The sequence below is a fragment of the Cavia porcellus genome, unplaced genomic scaffold, assembly GCF_034190915.1.
Source record: "Cavia porcellus strain 051 isolate PalLab524CR breed Dunkin Hartley unplaced genomic scaffold, mCavPor4.1 scaffold_33, whole genome shotgun sequence".
In the NCBI taxonomy this organism is placed as follows: Eukaryota; Metazoa; Chordata; class Mammalia; order Rodentia; family Caviidae; genus Cavia; species Cavia porcellus.
The window spans coordinates 19,179,757-19,196,695 of NW_026947516.1; the positions used below are offsets into that span (position 1 = coordinate 19,179,757).

At 44.1% G+C, this 16,939-nt stretch overlaps 1 protein-coding gene across 2 annotated transcripts in view; it reads left to right on the forward strand.

Moving 5' to 3' along the window:
- The first annotated feature begins 622 nt into the window (after positions 1-622).
- The window catches only part of Nhs (NHS actin remodeling regulator), a 332,473-nt gene continuing 316,156 nt past the window's right edge, over positions 623-16,939 (forward strand). For both annotated transcript variants that reach the window (XM_005002183.4, XM_023563612.2), the window contains exon 1: positions 623-1,829. In XM_005002183.4, coding sequence (XP_005002240.1) covers positions 1,271-1,829 — 559 coding nt within the window. In that variant the 5' untranslated portion in view covers positions 623-1,270. The remainder of the gene's footprint in view (positions 1,830-16,939) is intronic.

Consider the following 16,939-nt stretch of genomic DNA (forward strand, 5'->3'; position numbering starts at 1 on the left):
AATCTTTTCATTCTTCTGTGAATCAAATTGTCATTTCTCTGATGGAGAATTTGAAAGATCCTGTGTATGATTAACACAGTGGGGTGACAAGGAGGTGATCAGAAGCATCTCACCTAATGTACAATAAGTTTTGCAAGCAGTGTTGCGGAGGCAGGGGATTTGCTCTTTGGTAGTTTGGATCACAGTCACGATACTTAGAGACCTCGCCCAGTGCAGACCTTCCCATGATGCCTAGGTATGGGAATAAAGAACACTCTGGCCACTTGGCTGCAAGGGGATGAGCCCTTGCCACTTCAGCCATCCAATCCGTTTCTCCCAGCTCACAGAGCCTGGGGCACTTAGAAGAACCTAGGTTTCGCTCTAAGAACCCAAAGGACATACAGAGTTGCACTTCAACAAAGCAACATGTCAAGTCTTCTGCATCTCGAATACCCCAGCATCTTTCCTCTACGATCCTGATCATCACTCTCACTCCCAACTTGAGGACCGCTGGCCTATATTCTAACCCCTTTGGACGTGAGGAAGCTTCTTTGCGCCTGAACCCTGGCTCGCCGAGGCCGCTAGTGACTCCCAGCGGTCGCCCAGGGCGCTGCGCCCTTCTCGCCCTGGCCTCCCCCGCCCAGCGTCGGCCCCGCAGCCCCCGCGCCGCCTCCTGAGCCTGGGCTGGAGGCGGATTCCTCTCTCCGGGTTTTCAGAGCGCCTTTCCCAAACCGCCTCCCCGCCCAGAGAGGGAGAAAGATCCTGGGCGCAATCGCTCCCCGGAGCGGCCGAGGGGCGCGCGGGGAGAGGCCTGCGCCGGGGTACTTTTAAACTGTGGCGCGCGCACACACTCACACCCACCCATACATACACGCGCACACACACACACACACACACACACACACACACACACACACACACGCACACACACACGCCCATTTATATAGACGGCGGCCACGACAGTGAGCGCACGAACCATGGAGCTGAGCCACCCGACTCGTGTTGGAAGCAAGTGAGGAGAGCCCAGGCGCACCCCGGGATTTCTGTGCCCGGAGCTTGTCATTCTCCCCAGGGAACCGTGCGCCTAGAGGAAGACCGGCTGGACTGATTTGCTAGGGAGAGGACTGGGAAGAGGAGGGGGCCAGGTGAGCAAAGCAGCCCCTTGGCGTTTCTGGACTGCCCGGATCGAGCCTCGCCGACTGCTGCCCTACCCTTGCTCAGGTGGGCGCGCCTGGTCCCCAGCTAGCAAGGGGAGCTCGGAGAACAGAAAGTCGCGACCCGGCTGCGCGGGATGCCTTTCGCCAAGCGGATCGTGGAGCCGCAGTGGCTGTGCCGGCAGCGGCGCCCGGCGCCCGGCCCAGAGGAGGACGCGAGTGGAGGCAGCGCTGAACCGACACCGCCCCTGCAGCCGCCTGGCCGGCAGGAGGAGGCCGAAGCGCCGGGGCCAGAGGAGCCACCCCGCGTGCCCTCTTTGCCTCTCGGGCTGCCACCGCCTTCGCCGCCGCTGCCTGCGCCAGCTAATCAGGCTCAGCAACCTCAAGGCGAGGCGCCTGTGGCCAGCGAGGACAGCTCGGCGGGGGTCCCGGAGGCGGCGGCGCCCGCTGCTGGCGAGGCGTCCTCGGCTGCGGCCGCGGCTGTGCTGCTCATGCTGGACTTGTGCGCCTTCAGCAACGCCGCGCTGGCCCGCGTCCTCCGGCAGCTCTCGGACGTGGCCCGGCACGCGTGCAGCCTCTTCCAGGAGCTCGAGAGCGACATTCAGCTCACCCATCGTCGCGTCTGGGCGCTGCAGGGCAAGCTCGGCGGCGTGCAACGAGTTCTCGGCACGCTGGACCCCAAGCAGGAGGCAGTGCGTGAGTACCCGCCCCCCCCAACCCTGTCTGTCCCCGGGGCGCTAAGCTCTTGCGCCGCACCCTCGCGCCCTCCCCGGTCGCCGCAATCCCAGCCCCGCGGCGCCAAGCCTGCTGCAACTTGCACCTTACTCTCGCTTTTCCATTCTTCCCGGCCCTAAGACCCACCCCAATTCTCCCGGGACTGAGTAGCCAGACTGCTCCCCGAAGGCTACAGACAAGAAGGTCAGAAAGTTAAAAGGGTGGCCTTACAACTCACAGACGTCTGTAGGCTGAGAACGGGCAGATAGGGAGCGTTTCTAGGGGAACAAGAAGCAAAGATCTGCCATTCATCTCTCGGATTCGCCTTTCGTGTCCTTGAGGAGGAGTGCAACTCCTGTGGCTTCCAGCAGTCCAGCCCAACCCCGTAATCCACCCAGGGGCCTGAGAAGTGGTGGGTGTCCTTTTAAAAAGGACTTCTGCAGCACTACAGTGGTGTTGTCACTCTTGCCGCGACCTTAGGGGCTGCCCCGGGCCCCGAACTTACGCTTTGCGCCGCGGGTGTGCGACAAAGCGCGGTGTTGCTCGCCTCCTGGAGTGAACTCCGAGGCGCTCTACTGAAAACCTTTGTGGTCGGGAGGGACCGCGGGGAGTGGGGGAGAGCTTGGGTCCAGGTGAGATCGAGGAGACCCTCGGGCATCTTTTTTGCCCTGAACAACCTAAGATCCCCCCTAAATGGCTTTTGTGCCATCTGCCCCTGAGGATTCCGCAGGCTTTCCTCCCAGCGCCCCTGTGCATTGTCGCCCAAATCTGATTTAGGTATGAATCAGTCTGCCTGGCAGGCTCCGGGAAGAGCAGAGGAAGGAGGTCTGGGAGACCCTGGGGCATCTTTGCAGCGCTTTGGCTTCATTCTTGCGACACCCAGAGCTCCTGGTGATAAGTAGTCATTCTGTGTCATCTGCTCTTTAAGGGGCGCGCAGGCCAGCTCCCAGGTGCACTGGTCGCCCAAATCTAGCCGCGGAGGAGTCATTTAGGAATGAATGACCCAGGTGGTAGACAGAGTTGCTGGGCTGGTGTGTGGGTCCTTTGATGCCTAATTCTGCTGCGATCCTTTCGGGGAAGGTGATGTCAGCGACTCCGACTTACGTAAGAAGCTTCTTTAGTTGCTGCAGCAGCTGCGCTGGTGCGAGGCGGCCTCCAAGCGCACCGGGCCACAGCGCTTTCCCTGCAGCCTTCCCTGGGGATTTCCGTGCACCTCCGTCCAGCAATCCAGCCCTGTCTCCTCGCGGTCTCTGCTTGCCCGTGCGTTCTCCCCCCTTTCTCCTCCTTCACCAAGAAACCCTTTGAACCCCGCCCCGGGAATTCACTGCTTTTCTGCAATAACAATAATAATAAGCGTAATGAATAAATGATGTGCGCGATCGGTTTTCGCAGCTATAAAAGACCCGGGGTTGGATTAATGACTGGTTGTTTAAAAGGGCAATTCCGGGGATGAGTTCTGGAAAGAATTAGGACTGCCGTAGGCCAAGTCGTATTTTACTTTTGGGACTGGAAATGAGAGCTTTAATCCTGCCTCCTTTTTACCCCAAACCACACAGCAGGGACGGGCCCTTCACTTTCAACAGGAGAGTGCGGTTGGGGGGAATGGTGATCTCACTTCAAAAGAACTAGAGGGAAGTTCTGCAGGCTGCTGGGTAGTGCATACATTTCCCGTGCGCGCGCTTCTGTGTGTGTGTGTGTGTGTGTGTGTGTGTGTGTGTGTGTGTGTGATCACACCTCCCCTTAAACAGATTTCACACAAGTGAAACTCAGTGCCATAGTAGAAGATGTCTTCCGCTCTGCTCTTTCTTTGGAGGCTGTATTGAGTAGCTGAATATCCTGAGTTTGATATCTTCCTTTCGAATCCTTTTAACTGTTTGGAGTGTTAAACTAAAGGTTAATGGACAGAAGCAGGATCTTTAGTGTATACATAGTTGGTAAATATTCTGTCTATGACTATTTATACATGAGTAAATAAGGGCAGGACTAATATAATACCCAGAGAGGGACTAAAAGTATCCTATTATTTAAAAATTTTTTTTGAAATTCCATCTCTACTCTTTGTGTACGCTCTCCTCATCCATTTAAATTTAGGATGACATTGTTTTTAGCTAATGTCGTACAAGGCATTACCTTCAGGTATAAAAGCACAATTTTATGTGTCCTACTTTGGGTTCCCCAGAATGCAGGGCCTGAGACAAAGATTTCCATACAAGTAGTTTGAGGGGGCTCCCAAAAAAGGACCGAGAGGGAGTGGGGAAGTGAGACAGAGAAGGAAGAAGAAGTTAATACCTGTTGTGCGCTGCTTAACATTGCAGGCAGCAGTGGTTCAGTCCAGCTGAGGGCCCCCAGTTCACACACTTCAGATGTGTTCCACTGGGATCCCAAAAAGCAGGAATGTTTCTGTACAACTTTTGCCCCTTGCTGACAAGAGATAGCATTGAGCATGAACGCGCTAGCTTCTGGGGCCTATGCAGTATATGACACCAGCATGCTCGCAGGGCTGGGAAGAGGGAGGTGCAAAGAGCCTGGAGTATGCACAGGACTGCCTCTGGGGTCCTCAGGGCACAGGTGCTACCAGTGGCATCAGCTACATTCTGTGTATTTCTTTCCACTTTCCCAGGCTTCGGCGTTTCCAAGGGAGAGGAAACCTAAGGATGAGCCATGTTCCTTTTTGTCTCCCCTTTGAGGTTGTCTGCGTGCCTCTGTACCTCCCCTATAACCTTCCTCCTCAGATCACCATGCCCCATACCGTCTTCTGGCTACGCCATCCTCAGACAGCTGCTTCCTGTAGCCCTGAGATAATGCTGAGGGGCCTTTTGTAAGGATGGCATGATCTTCTGTACTCTTCAGCAGTGTCACTCTTGAGGCAAATGCTGGGGCTGGCAGACCAATTAGATAGCACAACTGGCTTTGATAGAAGAAGGGAGATGGCTATGGAGACAGGAAATTCTGAATCCATGCAGGACTTAGTGATTTGGTTGGGTACAAGGTATGAGGAAAGGTAGTTAAGGACGACTCCCGCATTCTATGGCTTAAATAACTCATGATCCATGATGCCTTTTACAGATATGGTGAAGACTAGTGATTGAGTGGATGTGTTTTATGGAGGAAACAGAATCAATAGTTTTCTGGTTGAACCATGTTGAGATACCTGGCGTATCTTCACAATTAGATGTTTGAGATGAGAGCTCAGGAAAAGAGCTGAGGCTGGAGATATAACCCTGAGACTTAAAGGTAGAAATGTTATAGGAGGCCTTGCAGCCAGGGATAGTGTAGATAGTTAAGGGAACTAGGGTTTATCCTAAGGGAGGCCAATTCTGAAAGTCTCATAGAGGAGAAAAAGGTTGGGAAACAACAACCAGAAATCTAGGAGGAAAAATCAGGAGAGGGTGGTATAGGGGAAGTTAGGAGAAGGTGTTTTGAGACTCATGGAGGGCTAGGAATATAGCTCACTGGTAGAGCTCTTGCTTTGCATATGCAAGTCCCTGGGTTTCATTTGATCACCAGCACTGAAGAAAGAAAGGGGTAGAGGGAGAGAGAGAGAACAAAGGAGAAGAGAGGAAAGAAAGAAAGAAAGAAAGAAAGAAAGAAAGAAAGAAAGAAAGAAAGAAAGCAAGCAATAAATAACAACAGAATGGGGAGAAGTCATCTTGGTCCAATGCTTCCAAGGATGAGATGAGCACAGAAATGAGAAGAGGCCACTGAGTTTGGTAACACACAGTTAATTAGTAGCCTAGAGATTAAGGCCAGACAAGAAGGGCTGGAGAAAGAACAGGAGGGCCATGATGCACACCTCTAATCCCAGCACTTGGGAGGGTGAGGCAGGAGGATCACTGAATTTGAGGCTAGCCTGTGCTACAAAGTGAGTTCAAGGCAAGCCTGAACTGCATAGTGAAACCTTGTCTCCAAAAGACAAAAGAAGAAAGAAAGAAAGACAAACAAGAGGGATAGAAGACAAACAGCAATGACTGAAAACTTGCTGGAAGGGAAGTGGAGAAATGGAATAGTGTCAGTTCATACAATATGAAGGGCAACTTTCTTAAAAGATGTTGACATTTGTGGCATGTTTCGATTCCATGGAGAGGAAGAAATTGATGTTAGAGGATGGAAGCTGAAATGGGATGAGATGAAAGCACCATTTCATCCAGGGGATCTGGAGGGAAGGTGGCAAATGTGGGTGGAGACAGGTGGGCTGGTAGGCAGATGGAGGTGGGATGTGGGGGTTCTTCTATAGTTTAGGGCTACTTTCTCTGTGAGGCATGTGGGAGGTCATTGGTTGAGAGGGTGTTGGCAGTGTGAAGAGTGCAGGGAAGGTGTTAATAAAGTGTCTCAAGGGGAATGTGGATGCAGTAAAGAAGTGTAGCTGGATTATCTGGCTGCATTGAGAGCCTTCTGAGATTTATGGTCATAAACTTGAAGCAAGTCCAGCTTTCCAGTCACCAACACCTGAAACCTTGGGATTACTTCATGGGCCTCAATGCCAAGATGCTGATACTTAGGTGTTTTAAGATTGGCTTTTTGTTGCTCTTGATTATATTTTGTAACTAAGTTTTTAAGTAAATTTTATATTAAAGTTTAACATTACTACAGAAAAATATACAAATTAAAAGTGTTCAGCTTGGTTAATTTTCACAAAGCAAATAACTCTGGAAAACACCAAGCATATCAAGAAATAAAATATTACTGTGTCTGAAACACCCTCTCCTTTAGCCCCTACTAGTCAGTGTCACCTCACTAAATGTAGGCTAAATATAGCCATCTCCCAACTCCGGCCCTCATGGAACAGATTTTCCTGTTTTTTAACTTTGTGCAAATGGAGTCATGTATATACTTTTTAGTGTCCAGCACTATTCACTCAACGTTATGCTTGTAAGTTTCTTCCATGTTGCTTGCATAGACAGTAGACTGTTAATTCTCATAGGTGAATAAAAGTTTATTGCTTGCATATATTATAGTTTGTTGATCTGTTCTCCTGATGATAGACACTTGTGTCATCTTCAGTTTAGGGCTATTGTTTTTGTTCCCTACCTCTTCCATTCCTCCCTGCCTTTTCCAGTATTTGGTCTCCTTCCCACTTACAAAAGCTCTATTTCCACTGTTTCTTCAATTCTTTTCTTTTCTTTTTCTCTCCCTTACCTCCCTCACCTGCCAGCTCTTGTTCTTTGTCCAATTAGAGATTTTCCTACTTGCTATTACCTGTCTTTTATTTTGCTCTTTATTTACATTTTGGGTTTTTCATAAAAAAGAGAAATCATGCACTTTTTAAACTGGTGTTTCTGATTTATTTCACTTACTTATTTATTTCACTAAGACCTCTAGGTGCATCCACTTACCTACAAATGCCTTAAGTGTATTCTTTATGGCAAAGTAGTATTCTGTTGTGTATAAATACCACATTTTCTTTGTGTATTCATTTGTTGATGGGCATATAGGCTTTTCCCAAGATTTAGCTATTAGGAATTGTGCTGCTGTAAACATGGGTATGCATTTATCACTATCATATGATGCTGTTAATTCTTTCAGAAAGGTATCTAGGAGGGGAATAGCTGGGTCAAATAGATTTCTAGTTTTAGTTTATTGAGGGCTCTCCATACTGTTGTTCATAGTAGTTGTATTTGTTTACCTCCCCTCCCCCTACGTGCAGCCTTATCAGAATTTGTTATTATTTGATTTCTTCATGATAGCCATTCTTTCTGGAGTAAGATGGAGTTCAGTTTTGTTTTAATTTCCATTTCTCTAATAACTAGCAATGTTGAACCTTTTTTTTCATGTGTATCTTGGCCATTTTATATTTCTTCTGAGAAGTGTATGTTAATTTCAGTTGCTCATTTTTTTATTGGGTCTTTTATTTTGGGGGGAGGTCTCTTTTTTTTTTAGTTCTTTGCACATTCTACATATTAGTCTTCTGTCTGAGGAATAGCTGGCAATACTTTTTCCCATTGCATACATTGTCTCAACACTGTTGGAAATGTTCTTTGATGTGCAGAAGCTTTTTAATTTGATATCATCTCACTTGTTGATTCTCAGATTTATTTCTTGTGATTCTAGGGCCATTTTCAACTTACCTTCATTCATGGCTATTTTGTGTACACAAGGCATCTAAAGGGGAAATTTCTGGATCAAAAAGGATGGATATGGTTGGCTTTATTATATACTACCTAACACTTTCTAAACTGATGGTACCATTTCATACTCTCAGAAGTATATCAAATTCCACTTGCTCCACATTCTCAGCAATACTATTTAATTTTAGTACCTCTGGTGAGTGTGTAATAAAATTCCGTAAATGGTTTTAGTTTGCATTTTTCTGATGGCTTGTGAAATGGAACATCTTTTCATACTTAAAAAATAATTTGGATTCTCTTCTTTGAATTACCTGCATGTTTTTTATTGTCTTATTTTTAAATATATTGTGAATATGAGTCATTTATCGGGTATCAGTATTCCCTAACTCTGTAGCTTGTCGTTTTTACTCCCTTAGTGTTATCTTTTGGTGAGTAGAAATTACTGTTTTATGTAGTCCAGCCTATCAATTGTTTTCTTTATGGTTAGCTATTTTACTGTTCACCAATCCCAAGATTATGAAGATATCTCCTATATTCTAGAAGTTTTTTGTTTTGTCTTTGTCATTGAGATCCATGATTCATATAGAATTGATATTTGTAAATGGTGTGAGGTAGGGGTCAAGATTATTTTTCCATGTGAATGCACAATTAATCCATCGCTACTTATTAAGAAGATGATTATTTCCCTATTGCATATCAGTGATACCTTTCTCAGTCATCAAGTGGACTGACTTTACTTATAGCTGACACTTACTGAGTTTTACTCTTTGTCAGCCCCTGTGCTAAGAGCTTTACATTACTCTATTTAAACTTCATAATATGTCTCAAAGAGAGGTAGTGCAATTATTTTTTTTTAATGAGAGTTAGGAACTTGTTTCAGGCAGCATCAGCTAAAAAGGGATGGGGACCAGAGTTAGAATGTAGGTCAGAGTCTATTTCTAGCCACTAGAGTTTTCTGCCATGTGTTGCCACATAAATCCAGGGGAATTCCTATATAAAAATCGTGTCCTTTTGTGGTGTAATCCTTTCCACTTGGCAGCTTCATCTCTTTACTCTCCCACCCACCACTGTCGCTTCCCCACCTACTGCAGTTCAGCGCTCTGTGCCAGTCACACTAAACTATGTGCTGTTCTGCAACTTTCCCGGCTTTTCACTCTTCATGCCTATGTATTATGTGACTCTTTCTAGAACACCTTTCACTGGCTAATTTCTCGTCGTTCTTTGATACTCAGCTGACACATCATCTTCTCTGGGAAGTGAAACCTAATTTCTTGTCCACTACCTCTCCTCAAACTACAAATTTTCTGGAACTTTGTGCTCATCTTTGTTTTTGCTCTTCCTCTATATGGCAGACATGGTCACTTCAGCCTTCCTCTCTGGTACTGAGAGCTACTTACTGCAAACTTCTATGACTCTGCCTGGTTCTTTGGTTCCTATCTGGCTATAGACCAGGCTTGGCCTTGCACATGGGGAAAGTCAGAAGTGCCAGCGAATAATTTCTCTGAAGCGGTGCTCAACCGATTGTGAACAAGAGTTGGTGAAGAAATACTTCTGCTTCTTTACCACTTCGAAGAACTCAATGGCATGGTTTTGACACCATTTTTTCAGACTTTCCTAGTAGGATTGCAGTCCAATTCCCCACCGTGATGACTTATTTGATAATGTATCTTGCATTTTCAGCCTTCCTTTCTTTCTCTGTTTCATTTCACCTGTGTCTCCTGGGGTCACCTCTCACATAAACCACTCACACTGGAACTTGCACTTGTACTCATAGGTTCACATCTGCAGAGGGGGATCTCAAAACAGGACAATCTGTTTAATCTTTAAATTATGAGAGCAAAGACATGGAACTGGGAGTATCATATAGATAATGCTTCTTGCTCTTATTCCTTGAAATATTTTCCCCAAGATTTTTATATTAGCCGCATCCTTGGCCCCTGCCTGACCACTCTGAGGTGAGTCTGGAAATCACTATTACTACCCTTCAGTGAAGTTATGGTTTGAATCTCTCTGTTGGCTGGGGAGATAGATCTTCAGTGCTTTATCAGTAAGAAGGAGCACAGAAGGAACGCAAGTCTCTGATGATGAATGACGTCTCCTCAGTCCCTCAGTGTCCCATTGGACAGCCTTTGAGACTGTGGTTTATCATCCGGTGGAAAGGATGCTGTCCCTGGAGAGCTACATTCCATTTGAGAAGCTTATTTTCAGCCAAAACATACACTGAAACTGCTAAGTCCTGAAAAGAGCTGGGAAATAACACATTCAATGAATCGATCATTTCTGGGTTGGTTTGGCAACGCTAAGTATGAGTTACTCTGATCTTGGAAGATGTTCTTGTTTTTCCCTCCCCTTTCTGTTAATTCTACCACTTGTCAAAGCCTCTCACAGTCTGCTTATATGCTTTCTTGGATGTTTCAGTAACTGTGCTTAAATTTCTTTTCCTCTTGGCTCTGCTTGGTGACTTTCTCTGAGGCATTTTGAGATCCTAGAAGCACCACTGAAACTGCTTTTACACCCATCACAGAACAACTGACAAGAAAGCAATCTTTCAGGCATTAATAATTCATGGTTGTAATTTTTCTCGAAACCTGTAATGGCAACATGATTTATTTTCCTAGACTTTTCTTATTTTGTTGCATTGGGCTTTTAAATCAAAACTACCAAAATGCTTAGGAAATCTTTGACATTCTTCTGGCCTGATATGGCTAAGATATTGACAATGGAGATTTCTTTCTTCCTTTGTGTGGAGGCCTTGTCTACACAATGGCATTAGGAGAGTGTAAAGTCCACACAGGCTCTCTGAAAGGTCTCAGTGTCAGGGTCACTAGTCTTCCCTTAATGTAAATCACCTTCAAATTGCTATGACATATGAGATCTCTTCTGTTATTTCAGATTATCCCATGAGTCTTGGGGATTTACGCTTCACATGACACTGAAATTTTAGGTCACCGATGATTTTAAACACAGTTGGAGTTTTATTTTGGCAATTCGACTAAATTTCCTTTCACTCTATTAAAAATCATGGCTCTGATGTTTTGATTGAGTATTCTTTTATCATAAAACTTAGAAATCTAGCATTTAAAAATACATTTGAAGCCAATAGACTGTTATAATTAATAACAACAAAATCGTGAGGCACAATGTTTTGTGTGTCACTCTGCTAAAATATTGTAAGAAAGATATACTTGGAACAAACTATCAATCACACAAATTGCTGAAATTTCTCCTTGCATCCATAATTCATGATTTGCATCTTGATAATAAATGGAAATAAAAACAGTGATGCAGGAGTTGCTACTGAATCTAATGATCTCATTCCAGCATTGAAATTTGTTGCGCCAACATTTTGGACAGCATTCCCATTGGATTGTAAGTCCAGAGGGTTGGGACCCTGTCTAGTTCATCTTTGTGAATAACTAACACAGGCATGGTCAGCTTTTGCTCCTGGTGTAATGCCTGTCTCTCAATCCATTAATGAGGGTGAGAAAGTTGGGGCATGCTAAAATGTAAATCTGATGACCTGTGCATCTATATGCTGAAAAATTACTTAAATGTTAAGCATCTAAATCCTTCCATGTGAAATTAACTGAGAATAAAGTTAATCTAATAAGAATCATAGAATTTTGTGGTTTTAGCATTGGGAAACACCTCAGTGCCCATTGAATACAACTTGCCATCCAGAGTTGGGGGTCTCAAGATGTTCTAAATGACAAGCCATCTGCTTCCCATGCCCTCTTGGGGGACTCTTGGGAGTAGGAAGTGGCAACCCCACCTTAGTTTTGTTGCTAGATTGTTCCTGTTTCACATAGTTCTTGTCTACACAAAGACTAGATCTTTTTGTAATGGCAGTGTTTTAGTCCTCCTTCTGATAGCTGGGGCCATATAGAATATCCCGATAATATCTTTTCTGGGACATCTTTTAAGTGTCTGTAGGTTACTGCTTTGGTCCTTTCTATGCTTCCTTCATCCCAGGTGAGACAACATCAGTTCCTTCAACCAGGGCTCCTAATGCTAACTTTCCAATTCCTCCACTGGCACACAACACTAATGAAGTCATTCCTTTCTTTATATGAATGACCCATTGGGTGTAACATGGTCCTTGCTTTATTCATTTCATGACTCTGTTGTGTAGTTTTGTTTTTTGTCCAATAAATTCCTTCTTTTACAGTAGTAATTTTAAACATGGGATTTCCTCCATTCTATGTGTATAGTCAGTATTTGGAACTCTAATTTCACAAGGCTCTCCCTTTGTCTCTGTTAAATTGAATCTTGCTTGCTCTACTCTTTCATTTCCAATCAGTGGTGATGCTTTAAAATCTTGATTCAATGTGTCAGCTACTGCCCACAGCATTTTGCTCTCTGCAGACACCATAAACATGACTCTTTGATAAAATGATTGGTCAGATGGATTCAAGACTAGAGCCCATTGGCAGGCAGTGCTAGCAGCATCCCTCAAAGTTGACATCTAGTAATCAGCATTCCTTGGGTACCATTGTTGTAGCAACTACAAGTGCACCCCCACCTTCCCATTCAAACCACATTTCTCCACCTTGCCCACAAGATCCATCATCTTGAGTGACTGTCAAATGGTTTGTTGAAATCAAGATACCATATGTCTGTAGGATTTCTTTGATCTCCAGGTCTAATAGCCCTACACAAAGGGAAATGAGGTTAAACTGGCTCAAACCGGACCCACCTATAATAATCAGAGGGTCATTTTAATTTTACTGTTTATAATAGGTAAAATGTTTGTCGGGGAGAATCTGTTTTGTCATTTTAGCCATGGAATGGCTACATTGTTGCACTGCAAGGGGGACTCGGTGGGTCCTAGAGTGCCTGGTTTTGAAAGGCAGAGAAACAAATCAGTGTTAGCACTTACTGTCATTTAGGGTACTCGATGAGGACCCTCTGTCCTTGATATTCCTTCCTAATGAGTAAACAAAAGTTACAAAAAGTCTATTTTCAGAGAGAGAGAGAGAGAGACCCTAAGCAAGAAACACAAAGATTTTAAAATTACAAAGTCTGTTGAGGAGTGATAAGTGTTATGGGCAAAAGAAACTGGAGCAGAGAGAAGACAATCAAGAAAACTTGCGAGAAGTTGCCATTTTCAACAGGGTAGTTAGGTGTCCTGGCAGGGAGAAGCCATATCTGATAAAAAGGCTCCAGGTGAAAGCATGTCTGACGTGATCTCCTGGTGGCAAGGAGGCCAGCGTGGGAAGTAAGCAAGGCACAGAATGAGGGGAGAGGGTTCCAGATAACATAGGAAGAGCCTATTGCTAAGACTTTAATTTTTGCTGTGAGTGTCCCTGGAGAATTTAAAGCACAGGAGTAACTGGACTGACTCAGAGTTTTCAAAAATTACTGTGCTTATGGTATTAAGGCTTATGAGAGGCAGGGAGGAGGGAGATCAGGTAGGGGCTACTGAACCCTGATGAGAGACTGTGGTGGTTTCTTGGAAGGACTGAGAGTGGTTGGATCGACCTTGAAGTTGTTGATTTTTTTGTTTGTTGTTGGTTTTTTGCTTCATGTGTAGGGCTAGGCAACTCAACCCATACAGAACAGAAGAAAATGAAAAAAAGAAAAGAAAGCTGTTTTGTCATTTTCCCTGGTGACTTGCTCTGAAAAATCAATGATCTAGCATTTTGTGCTCCTTCCCAGAGGAGGAAGATCAAATAAATATATGTATCTGCTGCACCCACTGGTAACCCACACCATTGTTAAGATAGACAACATTCTCCTCACTCCAGATAGGTAATGTTTTTTGAGGGAAGACAGTAATCTTTGAATTCTGTTGGTTTAGCACAAGTCCCTAACCAACAGTGCCATATGAATGTGACCACAGAAAAAATGATTCCACAAAAGTTTCTTGTCCTTCTGCCTTAGACTCAAAACTGGCAGTTTCATGCTATAAGATTTCCAAGACATATTGGAACAGTGGAAATTCCTCACTTTTGGTCTGATGGTGTTGGACTGTTTAATGTTGGTGCTAGATTTTAGGGGAGAATCAAGGTTTGGAGAAGGATGAGAATCTGACCTTAGAGGCACCAGGAGTAATTTAAAAGTGGAAGCTTTTTTTCTGAGACAGAGCTAAAACAACATTTAAAAGACATGAAAAAGACCTTGATACTCTGAGGCGATTTTCTGAGTGTCAGAGAATACTGATTTGCAACTGTGTTTTCAGTCTTTTCTGATGCTTAAAACCTCAATCAAAGACAAAGAAAGTTGTTCAGCATGTGATTTCTGATTGTTGTAAGTATATTTAAATTTTTTAAATGAACCACACTCTAGAGTTCAACTACTTTTTATTTTTAATACTAGACATCCAAGAGAGAGAAGAGATAGTAGCTATGAGGACAGATGAGATGACAGCCAGTGACACATAATGTTCTTTAGAATATAATATCAATATTTACAATTCTCTCCAGCCTGCGTCTGGACTCTGTTCTTCAAGCCTGTATTTATATTTTGATACAGCAAATAAAGCTGTATTTTCCTTGTGAATTTGGCATCAGAATTCTGCCACTTCAGTGGACCCCTTTCTCACCCCTTATGTGATTCATTGCAAGATGGTGAGTGTTGATAGAGAGTTCCATTCCAGAGATTAAATGCAAGGGGAAGAAGTGGAGCAGCAATGAATACCACAGAAATCTTTTTCCAAGTGAGAAGTCATGGGACATTGTGCTTTGCAAACAGGAGTGACATAGGTTTTGAAGTTTGGGGCAATGTTGGAAAAGTGGGCAAATGAGGAAGAGGTATTGGGAAGGATACTCTGAGAAATGATTTCAGAGATCGCTGCTTGAGTTAAATGCCTTTGGTGTGAGAGAAGAGATGTTGGAACCCTACTCAGGTATCAGATGTCACCCAGTGCTCATCTGGAAAAATTTTAGCCTTTACTAATTAAAACTCACCCAATTGCATGAAGAAAAATGTATTGTGCAACGTTGCCTCTTGTGTGGCTTTATTTTAACCCTTTGCTTCATATCATTCAACTGACTATCTCAGGCTGGTTATAGGGTAGAAGAGGACAATAAGAATGGGGTTCCCTTACAAATATGTTTGAGGAAAGCTAACAAGCAGGGCAAGCTGTTTCGAGTACTGGCTTATAATTTGAAGTTCTTCTGGGTTTTCCTAATTGATTTGTCTATGCAGTAGTTTTAGGGCCTTCTGAGTATGAAAAAAATTTAAAAATAAAACCCAAAACCCCAACAAGTGGCCATTACTCCTCGACATGAACTTTGTTTTCTTTCCAACAACACTTCCTGTGCTTTTCTGTAGCCTGATAAGCCTGGTTGAATCAAGCCTTATGCTTGAAAGCTTAAGTTGAAGATCTGAGGGGCTGGGATTTGTCATGATCACGTGATTGTGTTTCTGACCCGGATCACTTTTGTAGTAAATAATACTGTATATGTTGGCCTTTGATTCTTGCAGTTCCATCACTTGCCAGCTGTGTGACCTTGGACAAATTCTTAGTCTCTGTGCCTCAGTTTCCTTATCTATAAAGTGAAAACACTATTAGTACTCACCCTCTAGAGTTGGTATGAATTTAAGTGAGTTAATCCATGAGCAGTGCCAGAAATATGTGGCACCTACATGGGACTCCTAACAAAACTTAATATATGTGTGCTATTGATGCTCCCATTTTTGTTTGATTATTATTAATATCACGGAAAGTTGGGAAAAGGAAGTAGTTACAAAAATGGACAAAACTCAGCTACTGTAGCTTCTCGGCCAGTGTAAACATTCTAATCTGGTAGGTGCCTGGTGAAAAGGTTGACAGAAGAATGCCATCCCATTCTGGCCTGTCTACCTAACTCATGTAATGGAGCACTGCAAGAGCAATTTATCCTCTGGCTGCTGTTATGCCCTCATTCCCAGGAAGTGTGGAACATCTGATGAAGGGCACAGGGAGGCGTGGGTGTGGATGTGAGCCATCGTGAAAGTGGTACAGAAAACAAATGCTCAGAGCCTCTGTGTCATCACTGATAATGTTCTTTGTAGTCAGCCACTGGCATGGAACAGCTAGCGAAAAGGGAGATTATAGATCTGGCAAGGCAGAGAATGACTGCTGGGCACACAACTGAGCAACATTTTCTAGCAGACTACCTTGCAGTTAGGTTTGACCATGTGGCAGAGCTCCAGCCAGTGAGATATGTGAGGAATAATTGCTCCACCTCTAGGAAGGTCATATAAAATGTTCGAGACAATGATCTGCAATTCATTTCTTCCCCACTCCGCTGTTTGAACCAGAGGGTTCATTCAGCAGAGAGCTCTGAGGCCCTACGGTGTGGTAAGGCCACCAGATGGAAGGAGCCTGAGTCTCTGAATCACCACATGAAAGGCTGTCTGCCAGTTTATTATTGGATTTTATGTGAAGGAGTAGACTTTTATTGTGAAATTTAGGGGATGTTTGTCACAGCAGATAGCTGACCCTAACACAGACATACAATGCAGAGAGTCAAATGGATCGATTTTTCTGAAAATACACAGATGACAAAATTACACCAAACTACTGGCATTCTTTCTCTGAAAAAAAAGATACTAAATTGTAGGATCTTCTTTTTTCTGAAAAGCTTAGAAATCCTATATGTGATCAGAAACTGTGTGGCAGCTTTCCTTGAGTAAACAAGTGGAAATAAATACATGTAACAGGATTCCTATTTTTTTAAATGTTAGTACAAAAAAGAATCCTCTCTCCTCGTCTCTCTCTCTCTCTCTCTCTCTCTCTCTCTCTCTCTCTCACTTTTTCTCCCCCCTGTCTTTCCATCTGTATAGGAATGATTAGCACAATTATACAAATGTGCACAAATTATGAGTATATAGTTCAATGAACTTTTGAAAACTGAACACACCTCTAAAACCATCACCTAGAACAAAAACAGTCCTGTAGAAATCCTCCCAAGTTCTCTTCCAGTCAAGGGTAACTATTATCTCAAACTCTAACAGCATTGACTACTTTGACCTGCTTTGGGATCATACAGTATGATTTTTTAATACTGGACTCTTTTTTGCTCAAAACTGTATTTTATG